This window comes from Saccopteryx leptura, chromosome 1 (genome assembly GCF_036850995.1).
Source record: "Saccopteryx leptura isolate mSacLep1 chromosome 1, mSacLep1_pri_phased_curated, whole genome shotgun sequence".
Lineage (NCBI taxonomy): Eukaryota > Metazoa > Chordata > Mammalia > Chiroptera > Emballonuridae > Saccopteryx > Saccopteryx leptura.
Window position 1 is genome coordinate 28140339 of NC_089503.1, and position 16521 is coordinate 28156859.

At 62.9% G+C, this 16521-nt stretch overlaps 1 protein-coding gene across 2 annotated transcripts in view; it reads left to right on the forward strand.

Moving 5' to 3' along the window:
• ABTB2 (ankyrin repeat and BTB domain containing 2) overlaps window positions 1-15995 on the forward strand; it is a 184615-nt gene extending 168620 nt beyond the window's left edge. For both annotated transcript variants that reach the window (XM_066363474.1, XM_066363477.1), the window contains exons 8-17: window positions 984-1080; window positions 1335-1470; window positions 4366-4595; window positions 6738-6916; window positions 7345-7450; window positions 8255-8357; window positions 9162-9252; window positions 12281-12349; window positions 12921-13034; window positions 14299-15995. In XM_066363474.1, the coding sequence (XP_066219571.1) occupies window positions 984-1080; window positions 1335-1470; window positions 4366-4595; window positions 6738-6916; window positions 7345-7450; window positions 8255-8357; window positions 9162-9252; window positions 12281-12349; window positions 12921-13034; window positions 14299-14496 (1323 nt within the window). In that variant the 3' untranslated portion in view covers window positions 14497-15995. The remainder of the gene's footprint in view (window positions 1-983; window positions 1081-1334; window positions 1471-4365; window positions 4596-6737; window positions 6917-7344; window positions 7451-8254; window positions 8358-9161; window positions 9253-12280; window positions 12350-12920; window positions 13035-14298) is intronic.
• Window positions 15996-16521: the final 526 nt, after the last annotated feature.

Below are 16521 nucleotides of genomic sequence, written 5' to 3' on the forward strand. Positions count from 1 at the left end.
CTGTCTTGGCTGGTTTCTGACTGACAGCAGCCTCCAGGGGCAGCGTCCCCTGCTCCCACATACCGGAGAGGGGCTAAGAGCTCAGCTGGGACCCCCCCACACACACACACACACCTGGTCTCCAGGTGAGAGGCAGGCGGGCTTTCCCCAGACGGCCAAGCACAGGCTCTGAGGAGGGTTTGGTCTCCAGGAACCTGGGAAGGGTGGAAGGTGGCTCCCTGCAGGGCAGTCGGTCAGGAAAGGTGGGACGGAGCTGAGAGTCACCCAGTGCGGGGGGGGGGGGGGGTGCTGACGTCACCCCTGCCCCAAGGCAAAGCTGGCCCAGCTCCGCGGGAACTGCTTGCTATCTGTTAACCCTGCCCCATGTGTCCCCTGGCAGGGCCTGAGAATGGCGTCCCAGACAGCAAGGTTATGCCACAGGCCTGCCACTTTTCGACCTTGGGTGGCTCACTGAACCTCTGATGAGAACCCTAAAAGCCACTCGTTATTGAGCCCCTGTGGAGAGGCGAGCACCATTTCACCTAACCCCCAACAATGCTGCAAGGGAGGCCTCTCCCCATTTTCCAGATGAGAAAAACTGAGGCCTGTCCCAGCTGAGTCATTGGCCCGGCGGCCTGCATTAGACTCAGCTCTCTCTGACTCTAACACCTCTGCCTTCACCCCCACCTCTGCTGCCGCCCAGAACCTCAGTTTCCCCAGCAAACAGTGAAGGGGACACAGCACTTTGCTCTGTTCATCCGCATGAGTTCTTAGGAAGGTCACTGCAGAAATAGCTCAGAGGTCCCCACAGCTTAAGGGCTTGGTCCAAGGCTGCAAGAGTGGAGGTGAACATTCCAGAAACTGGGAGCCCCGAGGGTAACCTGCAGTTCTGAAGTGCTGGTTCCTCGGCTGCCTGGGCGACCTGAGTCAAGTCCGTCCCCAAAGCCCCCTGATGCCCACCTCACAGCCCTCGCCACACTGACACATCCTCCCTGTGCCCACAGCTGCTGCTGGATGCCGGTGCCCACGTGGAGGGCTCGGCGGTGAACAGCGGAGAGGACAGCTACGCGGAGACTCCCCTGCAGCTCGCCTCTGCGGCTGGTAGGTCCAGGGCTGCCCTGCCCAGTGAGGGTCCCGCTGCCTTAGGCTCTCCCTGCCCCTCCCCACTGCGTCCCCTACCCTGGCTGGGCCTATAAGACATCTGGCCTCACACGTTAACCCCTGTGGTGAGCATTGGGACCCCTCCTCTGGGGGCCCCCCTCACCCCATGCACCAGCGTGTCTGCCCAGACAGGCCCCAGCGAGGGAACAGGGACACGGGAGGTGGGAAGGTCCTCAGCCCGCCTTGCCCCTCAGGGAACTACGAGCTGGTCAGCTTGCTGCTGAGCCGCGGGGCCGACCCCCTGCTCAGCATGCTCGAAGCCAACGGCATGGCCTCCTCCCTCCACGAGGACATGAACTGCTTCAGCCACTCAGCTGCTCACGGCCACAGGTACCCGCCTGGGGTGGCTGCCCCTGGGATGTGGGGGGACGAGACGGGCCTCGGTCCCCCAGCGGGGAGAAGAGCTGGGCCTGGAGCTCCTCCCCGACGTGGGGCAGGGAGCTGCGTGGTGGGGCGGGGGCGCTGCGTGGTGGGGCGGGGGCGCTGCGTGGTGGGGCGGGGGAGCTGCGTGGTGGGGCGGGGGCGCTGCGTGGTGGGGCGGGGGAGCTGCGTGGTGGGGCGGGGGAGCTGCGTGGTGGGGCGGGGGCGCTGCATGGTGGGGCGGGGCGCTGCGTGGTGGGGCGGGGGCGCTGCGTGGTGGGGCGGGGGCGCTGCGTGGTGGGGCGGGGGAGCTGCGTGGTGGGGCGGGGGCGCTGCGTGGTGGGGCGGGGGAGCTGCGTGGTGGGGCGGGGGAGCTGCGTGGTGGGGCGGGGGCGCTGCGTGGTGGGGCGGGGGCGCTGCGTGATGGGGTGGGGGTGCTGCGTGGTGGGGTGGGGGCACTGCGTGTGGGCCGGCCCGGAGACCCGGGTCCTCCCCCAGCACAGGCCCAGCTGGGGTGGGACCAGAGACGCTGGGCGGCGGGTCCCCGAGGCCCACAGCTGGTCCCTGGCAGGCCTGGGGCTGGAGCCTGGCAGGCCCTCTATCTTCCATAAGACTCGGTGCCCTGCCACTAACCTGCCGCTGCCAGGGGCCGCCCTGGGGCCACATCCCTTCGTGCTCAGACACTTCCACACAGCATATGGCTTGGCCACGAAGAGGCTCCTGGTGGCTCCGTGGGAGGTCACATTCTGCTCTGGGACAGATGGCAGGCCTTGCTCCTGGGGCCAAGCCTGCCCAGGGTGTGGTGGGGCAGCAGCGGGCTGAGGCTAGAGCCTTTAGGAAGCAGAGGGAGACAGAAAGGAGGCTATTAGAAGGCAGGGAAGGGTAGGTGGATACTTACTTCCGTTCTGCCCAGGGTGCTTTTTCCCTTTACTGTCTGCCGACGCTGCTCCCACGCTCACCCACCTACCAGCCTCGCCCCCAACTACCATCTTGCTCGTCGCAGCCTCTCTAAACCTCCCAGCGCCCCGCACTTTCCCCCACAGCAGCCTCTTCACCCTGCACGGAGTCTGCCCGCTTACCTGCTTCTCACTCTCTCTGGGGTGTCCCTGGTCCCTTGCAAGGTCTCTGGGCCACTAGTTTGGCTGCCTGGCACAGCCTGGCCTCTATCACAGAGTGGGGCGGGGGGCTGGGCAGGGTTTCTGGGAGGAGGTTCGGCCCCTGGTGACCTTTGAGCATACCCACGCCACAGGCACCCTAGTCCCAGCCACCAGGTGTGATAGAATGAGCCTGGGGCTTGGAGCCAGAAGTCCTGGGTCTGTACTCCTGCCCAGTGTGACCTTAAGTCGTATTGATCACCCATAAATAGCAATGTTCATGGGACCTCACAGGGTTAGGTGGGGTAGTGTATGGGATCTCACAGGGTTAGGTGAGGTAGTATATAGGATCTCACAGGGTTAAGTGGGGTAGTATATAGGATCTCACAGGGTTAAGTGGAATAGTATATGGGATCTCACAGGGTTAGGTGGGGTAGTATATGGGATCTCACAGGGTTAGGTGGGGTAGTATATGAGATCTCACAGGGTTAGGTGAGGTAGTGTATGGGATCTCACAGGGTTAGGTGGGGTAGTGTATGGGATCTCACAGGGTTAGGTGAGGTAGTATATGGGATCTCACAGGGTTAGGTGGGGTAGTATATGGGATCTCACAGGGTTAAGTGTGATAGCATATGGGATCTCACAGGGTTAGGTGGGGTAGTATATGGGATCTCACAGGGTTAGGTGGGGTAGCGTATGGGATGTCACAGGGTTAGGTGGGGTAGTATATGGGATGTCACAGGGTTAGGTGAGGTAGTGTATGAGATCTCACAGGGTTAGGTGGGGTAGTATATGGGATCTCACAGGGTTAAGTGTGATAGCATATGGGATCTCACAGGGTTAGGTGGGGTAGTATATGGGATCTCACAGGGTTAGGTGGGGTAGCGTATGGGATGTCACAGGGTTAGGTGGGGTAGTGTATGGGATCTCACAGGGTTAAGTGTGATAGCATATGGGATCTCACAGGGTTAGGTGAGGTAGTATATGGGATCTCACAGGGTTAAGTGTGATAGCATATGGGATCTCACAGGGTTAGGTGGGGTAGTATATGGGATCTCACAGGGTTAAGTGGGGTAGCATATGGGATCTCACAGGGTTAAGTGAGGTAGCATATAGGATCTCACAGGGTTAAGTGGGGTAGTGTATGGGATCTCACAGGGTTAGGTGGGGTAGTGTATGGGATCTCACAGGGTTAGGTGGGGTAGTGTATGGGATCTCACAGGGTTAGGTGGGGTAGTGTATGGGATCTCACAGGGTTAGGTGGGGTAGTGTATGGGATCTCACAGGGTTAGGTGGGGTAGTGTATGGGATCTCACAGGGTTAGGTGGGGTAGTGTATGGGATCTCACAGGGTTAGGTGGGGTAGTGTACGCTGGGTCAGGCTCCACCTCTGGCGCTGTCACCCTGGCCCCACATTAACTCCTGGAGAGGGTGAGCCGACGCCTTGTTCCACAGAGAACAAGCAGTCAGGGCCCAGACAGGTGGATGGCCTGTTGGAGGTCCCAGTCAGGGCAGCAGTTCTCCGGGCCCCAGAGCCCGACCTGTCGGCAGGACCCGGATGGCAGGAGGAGGGCGGGGTCTCCAGCACCCTCCCCCACCGCGCTCCAGCGTCTGGAGCTGGGAGGCACTGGGACCCCGGGTCCCGCGGCCTGGGTGGGGAAGATGAGCACTTTGTGCCCGCAGAGTGGACCAGCTGGGCGTGGGGCACTGGAATGCAGCTCATGGACCGCTCCTAGGCCGGGGTGTCACCTCCTTTGTCCCCGGGCCCTTAGGAACGTCCTGAGGAAGCTCCTGACGCAGCCGCAGCAGGCCAAAGCGGACGTGCTGTCCCTGGAGGAGATCCTGGCCGAGGGCGTGGAGGAGAGCGACGCCTCCAGCCAGGGCAGTGGCGGCGAGGGGCCCGTGCGGCTGAGCCGGACACGCACCAAGGCCCTGCAGGAGGCCATGTACTACAGCGCGGAGCACGGCTACGTGGACATCACCATGGAGCTGAGGGCCCTGGGTGAGGCCGCAGGGCGTGCACGCCCACGCACCCGTACACATATCCTGCTGCCCTCAGCGGCCAGAGAGGGCCAGGGCCCATGGGGCAGACAGGCCACCAGGCAGCGGAGCACAGGGCGGCTGCCTACCCAGGCTGGCGGTGGTGTGTGGCCAGGACAGCGGAGGCCCTGAGCCTCAGGCTGGTCCTTAGGAGGGACTAATTTTTTTTTTTTTTTTGTATTTTTTTCGAAGTTAGAAGTGGGGAGGCAGACAGACTCCCGCATGCACCCAACCGGGATCCACCTGGCATGCCCACCAGGGGGCGATGCTCCCCTCATCTGGGGTGTTGCTTTGTTGCAACCAGAGCCATTCTAGCGCCTGAGGCAGAGGACATGGAGCCATCCTCAGCGCCCGGGCAAACTTTGCTACAATGGAGCCTCGGCTGCAGGAGGGGAAGAGACAGACAGAGAGGAAGGAGAGGGGGAGGGGTGGAGAAGCAGATGGGCGCCTCTCCTGTGTGCCCTGGCTGGGAATTGAACCCGGGACTTCCACACACCGGGCCAACTCTCTGCCACTGAGCTAACTGGCCAGGGCCCGGAGGGACTCATCTTGAGTTCATTGCCCAAGCCTTCCATTCTCCCAGGTCAGAGCATTCATTACTGCCCCTTCCCCGGCCGTGGCCCCGGAACGTGCGGCTCTGTGAGCATCTGTGGCACTCACTAGGAGTCGATTTTTCTGATCAAGTAGATGCTCTCCTGTCCTCAGCAAACCCCTTTCCTGCTGTGGGTTTGCAAGTCTGAAGACTGCTCTCCTGCCCTGGCCGGTTGGCTCAGCGGTAGAGCGTCGGCCTGGCGTGCGGGGGACCCGAGTTCGACTCCCGGCCAGGGCACATAGGAGAAGCGCCCATTTGCTTCTCCACCCCCACTCCCTCCTTCCTCTCTGTCTCTCTCTTCCCCTCCCGCAGCCGAGGCTCCATTGGAGCAAAGATGGCCCGGGCGCTGGGGATGGCTCCTTGGCCTCTGCCCCAGGCGCTAGAGTGGCTCTGGTCACGGCAGAGCGACCCCCCCGGAGGGGCAGAGCATCGCCCCCTGGTGGGCAGAGCATCGCCCCTGGTGGGCGTGCCGGGTGGATCCCGGTCGGGCGCATGCGGGAGTCTGTCTGATTGTCTCTCCCCGTTTCCAGCTTCAGAAAAGTACAAAAAAAAAAAAAAAAAAAAGACTGCTCTCCTCCAGGGGCTGGTCACACGGAGACCTGGGTGAGCCCTGCTGTGCCACATTGGCCAGCACGGGCGATCCTCATCCAAGAATGTGGCGTCAGCACAGGGAGCACAGGGCCTGGCGCCCTCGCCGGGCACTCTGCAGGACGGTGGCGGTGTTACTGTCGGGGCCACACACAGGCCACATGCCTTCTTGCAGCAACTCAACCTTGGTGTCTTCCCTGTAAACGAGGTGTCACTGCCACCACAGTCAGTAAACCGAGGATGCTCATGCCATGTTCAGGGGTCCCAGGGGAATGCTGTTAAGTCCGTTTTTAAACCCACCGTTGCGGGAGGGGAGCAGTGGCTGTCTGGTCACTAAGGACAGTACTCGTTTTTGCCATGACCTTCACCAAGTAGTTTCAACTGCTCTGCGGCCCCACGGACACAGTCCAGGGAGCCGGTAAACAGCAGCTGTGTGCCATTGGATGTCAACTAACAGACCAGTGACCTGGGCACTGGTAAAAGCCCTGTGTGATAGGACAGGGTTCATCTCAGGCTTCTAGGCAGCGTGGGGCCCAGATGTATGTCCTGCTTATAATTAACGGGTCTTCCCCAGTAATTCCAGGGCCCAGCAAGCCGTGGGCCAGAGCGGCCCCAGGCTGAGCTGTGGACTCAGAGCCAGGGGCCCCGCATTTGGGTTGGAGCCACTCCTCATCCTCATCTGATGAGGCCCTGGAATCCCGGGACCTCTCGGGGGGGGGGGGGCCCTTCAGGGAGACTGGGCGCTTTCCCGACTGGCCACGCAGCATGCAGGACTGGGGCCCGGTTCCGGTCGGGGAGGGCGGGGTGCTCCGGGGCTCATCCTGAGAGAGCTGCCAGGAGAGGGGGCCAGCGTGGGGCAGGCTCGGGTCTGGGCGGGGATGCCCTGCTGAGGGAGTGACTGCCCCCGCCCCCCGCCCGGCCCAGGCGTCCCCTGGAAGCTGCACGTCTGGATCGAGTCGCTCAGGACCTCCTTCTCCCAGTCGCGGTACTCGGTGGTGCAGAGCCTGCTGTGGGACTTCAGCTCCATCAAGGAGGAGGAGTACAACGAGGAGCTGGTGACCGAGGGCCTGCAGCTCATGTTCAACATCCTCAAGACCAGCAAGGTGAGGGCCGCGGGCAGGTCCCCACCCCAAGCTCAGGGACCCTGCGTTCCGGAGTCCGCAGCCCCCGACCCAGACCCTAGGACGGCCACGCAGACTGACACACAGGCAGACCGACCTGGGGACACCACACACACACACACACACACACAGATGGATGACACAGGCACCTACCCCACACCCTCACGCGCACAGACACCTACCCATACCCGGACTCGCGCTGTCTGACTGCGGAGGGCGGAGGCCGTGGATGTCGAGGCTGGAGCCGGGCCAGGAGAGCAGTTTGGGAAGTCGGTGAGGAAGGACGGTCTCTGGCCGGGGCAGGCCCAGGAGGAACAACCCAGGGCCTGCTCCCGTCCCGGCCTGGACTTCTGAGACCAGCCTGACGTCTCTTCAGCTGTAACCAGGCCCCCGCCGCCTCTCCCCCACAGAACGACTCCGTCATCCAGCAGCTGGCCGCCATCTTCACACACTGCTACGGCAGCAGCCCCATCCCCAGCATCCCCGAGATCCGGAAGACCCTGCCGGCCCGACTGGGTGAGGCCTGCCCCCGCCTGCCCGCCGCCGCACGGCCTCCCGGCTCTCCCGCCCCCTCTGCCCCTCGCTCGTCTCATCCTTGTTCTCCTTCCCCTGTCCAGGTGTCCAGGCCTCCTGTCCCTGTCCCTCCCGTGTGTCCCGCCCCCTCTGCCCCTCGCCCGTCTCATCCTTGTTCTCCTTCCCCTGTCCAGGTGTCCAGGCCTCCGGTCCCTGTCCCTCCCGTGTGTCCCACCCCGCCCTCGCCCGTCTCATCCTTGTTCTCCTTCCCCTGTCCAGGTGTCCAGGCCTCCGGTCCCTGTCCCTCCCGTGTGTCCCACCCCGTCCAGGCCTCCGGTCCCTGTCCCTCCCGTGTGTCCCACCCCGCCCTCGCCCGTCTCATCCTTGTTCTCCTTCCCCTGTCCAGGTGTCCAGGCCTCCGGTCCCTGTCCCTCCCGTGTGTCCCACCCCGCCCTCGCCCGTCTCATCCTTGTTCTCCTTCCCCTGTCCAGGTGTCCAGGCCTCCGGTCCCTGTCCCTCCCGTGTGTCCCACCCCGCCTTCCCCTGTCCAGGTGTCCAGGCCTCCGGTCCCTGTCCCTCCCGTGTGTCCCACCCCCTCTGCCCCTCGCGCGTCTCATCCTTGTTCTCCTTCCCCTGTCCAGGTGTCCAGGCCTCCGGTCCCTGTCCCTCCCGTGTGCCCCACCCGCCCTCGCCTGTCCAGGTGTCCAGGCCTCCGGTCCCTGTCCCTCCCGAGTGTCCCACCCCGCCCTCGCCCGTCTGGCCGTGGGCTTCTCAGTCACTCCCCTTCCTTCTGCCCCCCCGGCACAGATCCTCACTTTTTGAACAACAAGGAGATGTCAGATGTGACCTTCCTAGTGGAAGGAAAGCTGTTTTATGCACATAAAGTCCTGCTGGTGACAGCTTCCAACAGGTAGGTGACAGACGTGCTGGAGAAGAGGGTGGGCCTACCCCTCAGCCTCTGCCCCTCAGGGTGCATCACGTAGCAGCCGACCCCCCAGAGCTCTCCCAGGGCACTGACCTCATAGTCTTTCTGGTCAAGTTATTGCTTTTGATTAGAAAACAAATACTGCCCTGGCCGGTTGGCTCAGTGGTAGAGCGTCGGCCTGGCGTGCAGGAGTCCCGGGTTCAATTCCCGGCCAGGGCACACAGGAGAAGCGCCCATCTGCTTCTCCACCCCTCCCCCCCCCCTTCCTCTCTGTCTCTCTCTTCCCCTCCCGCAGTCAGGGCTCCATTGGAGCAAAATTTGCCCGGGCGCTGAGGATGGCTCTATGGCCTCTGCCTCAGGCACTAGAATGGCTCTGGATGCAACAGAGTGACGCCCCAAGATGGGCAGAGCATCACCCCCTGGTGGGCATGCCAGGTGGATCCTGGTCGGGCGCATGCGGGAGTCTGTCTGACTGCTTCCCCGTTTCCAACTTCGGAAAAATGAAAAAAGAAAAAAAAAGAAAACAAATACTGTGGAGTAAAGAGTCAGTTTTCCAGCCATGGTGTCATCATGGTCATGCATACGGGGCAGTGGGGACAGAACAGGGCTTGGCCCAGCTGTCAGCCAGGGGTGATGTAAAATGCCACTCACTGAGAATTATTTCGGGAGCCCAGCAGTGATTTTTGGATCACGCCATCTCCCGGTCACCAGTCCGGTGACGGATGGTGCCATCGCCACAGAGAGGTGGAGTAGTCACATTCAAGACCTTGTTTAATCTCCTTGCTCCAGGTTCAAGACGCTGATGACCAATAAATCAGAACAAGATGGCGACAGCAGCAAAACCATTGAGATCAGTGACATGAAGTACCACATTTTTCAGGTGTGTGGACCTTGGTGCTGCACGCCGTTGGGGGGGGGGGGGCGTCTTCCCCAGGGTCCCCGCCATGGCTCTGTCCGTCCGGCTGCAGGGCAGTGTGTCAGCCGTGGGGGGGGGGGGCGTCTTCCCCAGGGTCCCCGCCATGGCTCTGTCCGTCCGGCTGCAGGGCAGTGTGTCAGCCGTGGGGGGGGGGGGGGGGGCGTCTTCCCCAGGGTCCCCGCCATGGCTCTGTCCGTCCGGCTGCAGGGCAGTGTGTCAGCCGTGGGGGGGGGGGGGGGGCGTCTTCCCCAGGGTCCCCGCCATGGCTCTGTCCGTCCGGGCTGCAGGGCAGTGTGTCAGCCGTGGCTCTGTCCGTCCGGGCTGCAGGGCAGTGTGTCAGCCGTGGTGGTGGTGGGGGGCGTCTTCCCCAGGGTCCCCGCCATGGCTCTGTCCATCCGGGCTGCAGGGCAGTGTGTCAGCCGTAGGGGGGGGGGGCGTCTTCCCCAGGGTCCCCGCCATGGCTCTGTCCGTCCGGGCTGCAGGGCAGTGTGTCAGCCGTAGGGGGGGGGGGCGTCTTCCCCAGGGTCCCCGCCATGGCTCTGTCCGTCCGGCTGCAGGGCAGTGTGTCAGCCGTAGGGGGGGGGCGTCTTCCCCAGGGTCCCCGCCATGGCTCTGTCCGTCCGGCTGCAGGGCAGTGTGTCAGCCGTGGCCGCCCACGCCATCCCCGGTGCCTCCTTGTTCCCCTGAATCGGGTCAGGATGGAGAGTCCCGGTTTTCCCAGGAAGAGGCGGCTATTCCAGTGTCGGGCTGTGAACCCCTGGACAAGGGGTCTGGGAAAACACACAGCTATGTAGTAACAGGCACTTGCACACGTGTGTGAGCCCCCGGTCTTCAGAGAGCGCCCGCGGCACGGACGTGGCCCAAGCCTGTCGGGAGTGCAGAGCCTCAGGCCCGCCCCCCCGGCGTGCGCACGGGTGGAGAAGCCCAGGTGCTGGGGCCTCGGTCCTCCCCAGCATCAGCCCCCGGCCGTGGCGGCCAAGCAGAAAGAGCCACGATGACCCCGTCCTGGTTGTGGAGGGTCAAGGGCAGGCCTTTGGGTCTCTAAGCTCTGGGGATCCTCGGAGGTTGCATGGTGGAAGCTGCGCAGGCTGGCTGCCGGCTGTGGCAGGCGAGGTCTGGAGGAGACGGCCAGACCTCAGCCGACCCCAGCTCAGCCCCTTCCTGCCCAGTGGTGACTGCGGGTCTCCAGGCTGTGGGGGTCCTGGCCCTGCACATGCAGGCGTGTGGCCTAACGGCAGAGAGCAGTCTCCCAGAAGTCCCAGGGGCCGCCCTCTGAAATGGCTTAGTCCCTCTCTCGGGCTTTTTCGTCGCTTAGCGTGCTAGGGAGGCAGCAGTGACAGGACCCGCCGAGCACTCCGGGAGGCAGGGCTGTGACGTGAGACGTGTGGGGAAGCAGCACGCCTGCCGGGGGCTATCAGAGCAGCCCGCCGGCCCTGGAGGCCGCCCGCTCCGGGAGGCAGATTCGAGTTCTACCGGGGAGGCCGTGCCGCCTGAGCCCACCACGGCCTGCTGGCCACCAGCTCCCTCCGCGCGGCTCCGCGGGAGTTCCGGTCTGACTGCCGTGGACTCGTGTATCCGAGGGACGCCGCCCCCAGATGGCTGGCCCTTGCCAAAACCAACTCCGAGCGCAGCAGGAGGCTGCCTGCCGGCCAGGATGGGGAGCTGGGGCTGCCACCCCTGTCTCCCGGCCCACAGCCCTGGGCCCCCTCTGGCCCGGGGGCTGCCCTGAGGCCGCTTTTAGCAAAGAATGCTGGGAGATTTCACCTGCTCCATTCCCAGCCCTGGGCCAGGGGCTTCTACAGCTGTTTTGCTGGCGCCCAGGTGGGGATGGGAGGAGGGAGGGAGGGTGGAGGAACCATGGAGGAACCCCAGCGTGGGCACACCCGAGGCACACACCGCCTGGAGGGACAGGCACATATGTGTAATGGTAGGATCGCTGTAAGAGGCCCAACAGGGGCTGCAGAGGCCTGTGGAGCCCCACTCCTCCCTGGGGCGGGGGCTGATGTCTCCTGGGACTGGCCTGGGCTGAGACGGGCCAGCCCACCTCCCTGCTCCTCTCCCCAGATGTCGGGCTCCTCCCCGTAGACCCTCTGGTGCCTCTTCCAGCCTGGGGGCCCCGTGCGAACAGAGCCCAACTGTGCCGGCTGGAGCCGTGTTTACACACACACTTGCCAGCTCCTTGCTGGGCTGTTTCTTCAGCCAACCAGGGACATTTTTCATTTTACCCGCTGGAAACTTCCCCAGGCTCCAGGGTGATGCAGAGTTTGTAACAGAGCACACAGCACTGAATGTCAAGGCCCCCTCCTGGGCTACCTCGTTTGATGTCCCAGGATGCTCTGATCCCAAAAGCCCCAGACAGGGCTGGGCCAGCCAGCCAGGTCACCTCTGGCTGGGACTCCGGCGGCTCCAGGCTTTCTTTCGCAGGGCGCAAATCCAAGAGGCTCTGGGTCTGGCTGTCACCTCCACGTGGAGCCCAGCGCAGGCGGGAAAACCGAGGCCGGCGTCTGCGCCAGCCCGTTCGCGGTAGTCCTCTCAGAGCCCCGCCCCCAGCCTCATAGTTAGGATTTGGGTCACAGGAGGAGTGACCAGTATGGCAGCCAGTGCACTGGGAGGGCTCTGGTGTGGAAGTCAGGGGACCTGAGTGACTTGAGCCGCATCAGCTGAGGGAGCTGGTGGCAGCTGGGCTCATGGCTGTCGGGATCAGGAGAAACCACGACAGGGCAGGAGACAGGTCACACGTGCACGGAGTCAGGAGAGAGAGATCGTGGGGCTGACTTGTACAGGTTGCGTTCCAGGGAGGAAACAAACACGTGAGTCAGCCTGAGCCAGAGCTGGAGGATTGGCGGACATCACCGCGCAGGGGGACGCAGGGGGACGCAGGGCACGGCTGGGGGCCGCGGGGGAGGGCAGCTGGGGTGCACTCGGGGGGCCAGGTGAGGCCTTGGTGCTGCGGCTCCGTTCGGCCTTCACACGGGGCCTCTTCCCGCTGCAGATGATGATGCAGTACCTGTACCACGGAGGGACAGAATCCATGGACATCCCTACCGCCGACATCCTGGAGGTGAGGACCTGCCGATGCGCTCGCCCCGGGGGCCGGGGGCCGGGGCCCACCTGTCCGTGTCTCTCTAGCCTGAGACACCTGCCAGGTCTCAAGCTGGCTCTCAGCATTTGGAGAGGTGAGGGGAGGAAGGTGGCCTCCTGGTTTCCTGCTGGTCCTTTTTGTGTGACAGGAAGGACTCTTCTGAGACTGGGGAATTGTGCACCCACAGAGCCTGACCTGGGCCTCCCCCGGGGGTTAGAAAGAGACTCCCTGGTGGGGGTGTGGGCCTAGGAGGATCAGAGGATGGCCGGGCCTCCCCCTCACCTCCTCACAGCCTAGGAAATGGACCCGCTGCTGCCTGGGCCCCTGTAGACAGTGCAGCTTACAGGTGAAGACCACCTAAGGTCAACCCCCAGCTAGCCTCTATCTGTCACCCATGGTGTGCCACCTGAGAGTCCCAGCAAATACTTACTTGGCCGAGGGGAGAAATAAATCAAGGCCATCAGACTTGTCCTGCTGACGTGGGCAGGGCCCCGGAGGCCCGGCCGCAGGCTGGCCGTACGTACCCAAGGCTGCCCTTGCCCCCCGCCAGCTGCTGTCAGCGGCCAGCCTGTTCCAGCTGGACGCCCTGCAGAGGCACTGCGAGATCCTGTGCTCCCAGACCCTCAGCGTGGAGAGCGCCGTGAACACCTACAAGTACGCCAAGGTGAGGACCCCCGCCGCCCGCCAGCCACCCTCCGACACGCACGCTGCTCCAGCCAGGCTGGGAAATGCAGGCAGCTGGGACCTGAGGTCCCTGCCGCCCAGTAGGGCCACGTGCAGCCTGGGAGCTGCGCATGGCACCCAGCTCACCCTGCAGCGGGGCCACCGGGCTGTGGGCCCAGGGCAAACAGCTAAGCCCGAGCCAGCTCCATCCCACGGGCTCTCAGCCGGTTCTCTCTGCTCCTCCCCATCTCAGCAAATGGCACGGTCACCTGCTCAGACTCAAAGGAGGTATATTTCACTTTTGGAAGAAAATCTCCCACTTGTAGGCTCTCTGCCTCCAGAACACATCCACAGGCTCTCCCCGCCCCCCATCGCTGCCCCACCCGGCCGGACCCACCATTACCTCTCAGACTCGGCACTGGCCGCCCCGCCCCCCTTCCCGGCTTTCGGCTACAGTCCACAGCCTCTGGAAAGTGTCAGAACCACGGCACTCCTCTCCTTGAACCCTCCACAGGATTCCACTGCCTCCAGACTAAATAAAATGCAGCCCCTTACCCTGCTTTACAAGGTCCCTAGGACCCTGCCCACACCTCCTTCCGACACGCCCTTCACCCAGCCAGCAGCCTGTGGCTCTCGGCTGGCTCCCACACCGGCCCTCTGGTGAGAACCGGCCCCTCCTCCGGGAAGGCTCCTTCCCCAGCTCCTCACAAGGCCAGCTGATCGCCCCAGGTCCCCACGGCCTCTGGTGTCCGCACCCCACCCTCCCACCTGCTCCTGTCTCCTCACAGTGCTGACCGCTGTCTGTGGTCACCTTACTGGTTTGGTCCCATGGCTGCTCCGTCTCCCCCGACCCAGAACATCAGCTCTAAGAGGGCACTGCAGAGACCCTGACCCCAGAACCTGGTGCCCAGCGCTGTCACTTGGTATCTGTTGAGTTACAAGTTATTGAGCACCCACCACGTGAACATTCATGTGCGGGGCCTTATGCTGGTAGCCAGCCGCGGCCTGTCTCTGTCCTTGGGAAGGAGCTTCCAATCCAACAGGGACAGCTGTCAACACCCTCCCCGCCACCACCACCACCTGGGACACCCCCAGAGAGAACAGTGGGGCGGGAAGGAGACTGGTGACGTCCCTGGTGGCACAGCTCGACGGGAACCCAGATCAATGCCACCCGCAGGAGGCGCATCGGGAAGGGACTCAGATAAGGGGCAGGGAGGAGGTCACCTCCCGGGCTGTGGTCTCACCCCTTCTCCCTGCCCCCACAGATCCACAACGCCCCAGAACTGGCCCTGTTCTGTGAGGGCTTCTTCCTCAAGCACATGAAGGCCCTGCTGGAGCAGGACTCCTTCCGGCAGCTCATCTACGGCCGCAGCAGCAAAGTGCAGGGGCTGGACCCGCTGCAGGACCTGCAGAGCACGCTGGCCGAGCGCGTGCACTCCGTGTACATCACCTCCCGGGTGTGAGGCCGCTGGGGGACAGCGCTGAGCACCCCCCCCCGGGGCGTCGGGGCCACTGGGTCGGGGCCTGTGGACACGCCAGGGGCCTGCTCGGCGGGGGCTATTCTAGGACGAGCTCTTGGAGCCAGGGTCATGGGGCTCAGTGTGTCCCTGTTTCCTCAGACATCCTCTGGTGCCCGTCCTTGGGCAGCCAGCTGTGTCCTGAGCCCACCTGTCGCTAGGCAGCCCCACCCTCAACCCCTCCATCCCAGAGCTGCTTGCCCAACCAGTCGTGGGCAGAGGGCAGCTGTGGCTGAAGGGGGCCCTCCCCGCCCCCCATACTGTTTGCACCGTGAGAGCCGCTGGTTCTCACCCTTGTGCGCCCTCTGCTCCCCCAGGTCAGATCCTGATTCACCTCTGCCCCAAATAGTTTCCAACGATGCCCCCAAGCTCTGACACCCCCACTGCCCCGCCGGGGCTCCTGGGCATCCTATGAATGTAGAGAATGTGTACTCCGGGCCCCCGGCCACTTCATTCCAAAGCTGGTCTTTTTCGTGTCATGTCAGAAAGGCTACCCAAATCTCTCAACTTCTTCCTCAAAGCCGTGCCTTTGAAAGGCTTGCGATGGGTCCCTGCACAGAGGGTCACTTTGAGTCCCGTTTTCTTTGGTATCTGGGCCCATAGCAGGCCTCTTTTGGGGACCACCAAGCTGCTCAGTTAGTGGTAGAAGGCAGTTCCCCTTCAGACTTCCCGAGTGAGCCACAGGCGGCAGGGGGCGTGGGGGACCTGGAGGAGCCTGGTGGCCTCAGCTGCTGCTGCTGGGGTAAGGGTCCCGCTGATACCCAGGCCGAGATCAGGCTGCCTCTGTGGACTCGGGAGGCAGGGGGCGTGGGGGACCTGGAGGAGCCTGGTGGCCTCAGCTGCTGCTGCTGGGGTAAGGGTCCAGCTGATACCCAGGCCGAGATCAGGCTGCCTCTGTGGACTCAGGAGGCAGGGCCTTCATTATTCCCCCCCACCCTCAGATCTCTCAAGTGAAGGACTTTTCTTTGCTTGGCCTGGGGAGCAGGGCACACACTTCCCCCCGGGAAGGGCGGGTCATGGGAGCTGAGGGCTGGGAGACAAGGGCCTGCTGCTCCCCCTACCTGCCAACACCTGGAGGGCTCCCTGGAGGTGGAGGCGCAGCGTCAGGCCTGGACACCTGTCATATTTATGGACCAGACACTGGGGGAGCACGCTGGACAGCTTACTCTGGTGTCGCCTTCCTGAGCTGTCTGGCCGCACCTTAGAAACTATTTATTCACCAGACGTCCTGGGCACTTCGGGCCACGTCACTTCGGTCACCTTGAAAAGTCCCTGGGGACTTACAGTCCTGGAAAATATTTTTGACTAGCTGCTTGAGCTGGATGTACAAAGGAAGAGGCGTTATTTTATTGCTGTAATATTGTATGATACTGTAACTGTACATTAATGTCACTTATTGTAAATGTACTATGGTTTTATTAACAATAAACACTTGTTAACAGTGACCTTGGCCTCATCGCTCCTGGTCGAGAGTTGCTCCGAGATCAGAGCTGGGAGAAGCCCGTTTAGGACCAGGGCTGATTCCCTGGTTCCTCGGGGCTCCTGTCACTCAGGAAGAAAGGACCCCCCACCAAAAGCTGTGCTGCACCCCCACACACTCACCGTACCCAGGACCTGAGCCTGGGCCCCACCCTCTGCATCTCCAGGGCCGGGAGCAGGTGCTTCCCTTGCTTCCTTCGTCTTCCCCTCCTGTCAGTGAGGGAGCTGATAGCATAAAACAGCTCCCATGTGGTAAGCACTATGCGCAACTGAGCTGGATAGGCTGGGTCTGTGGAGGAACCAGAGCCTGAGGACAGGAGTACGCTGTCGGAGGTTTAGGGGGTTTCTCCTTTTCCCTAAGCCCAGACCCCCTCCTCCAGCCCCAATGTGGTAGCTTTTGTTGGGGTCCTCTTAATACACTGTGTCCGTAAAGTCATGGTGCACTTTTGACCGGTCACAGGAAAGCAACAAAAGACAATAGAAATGTGAAAT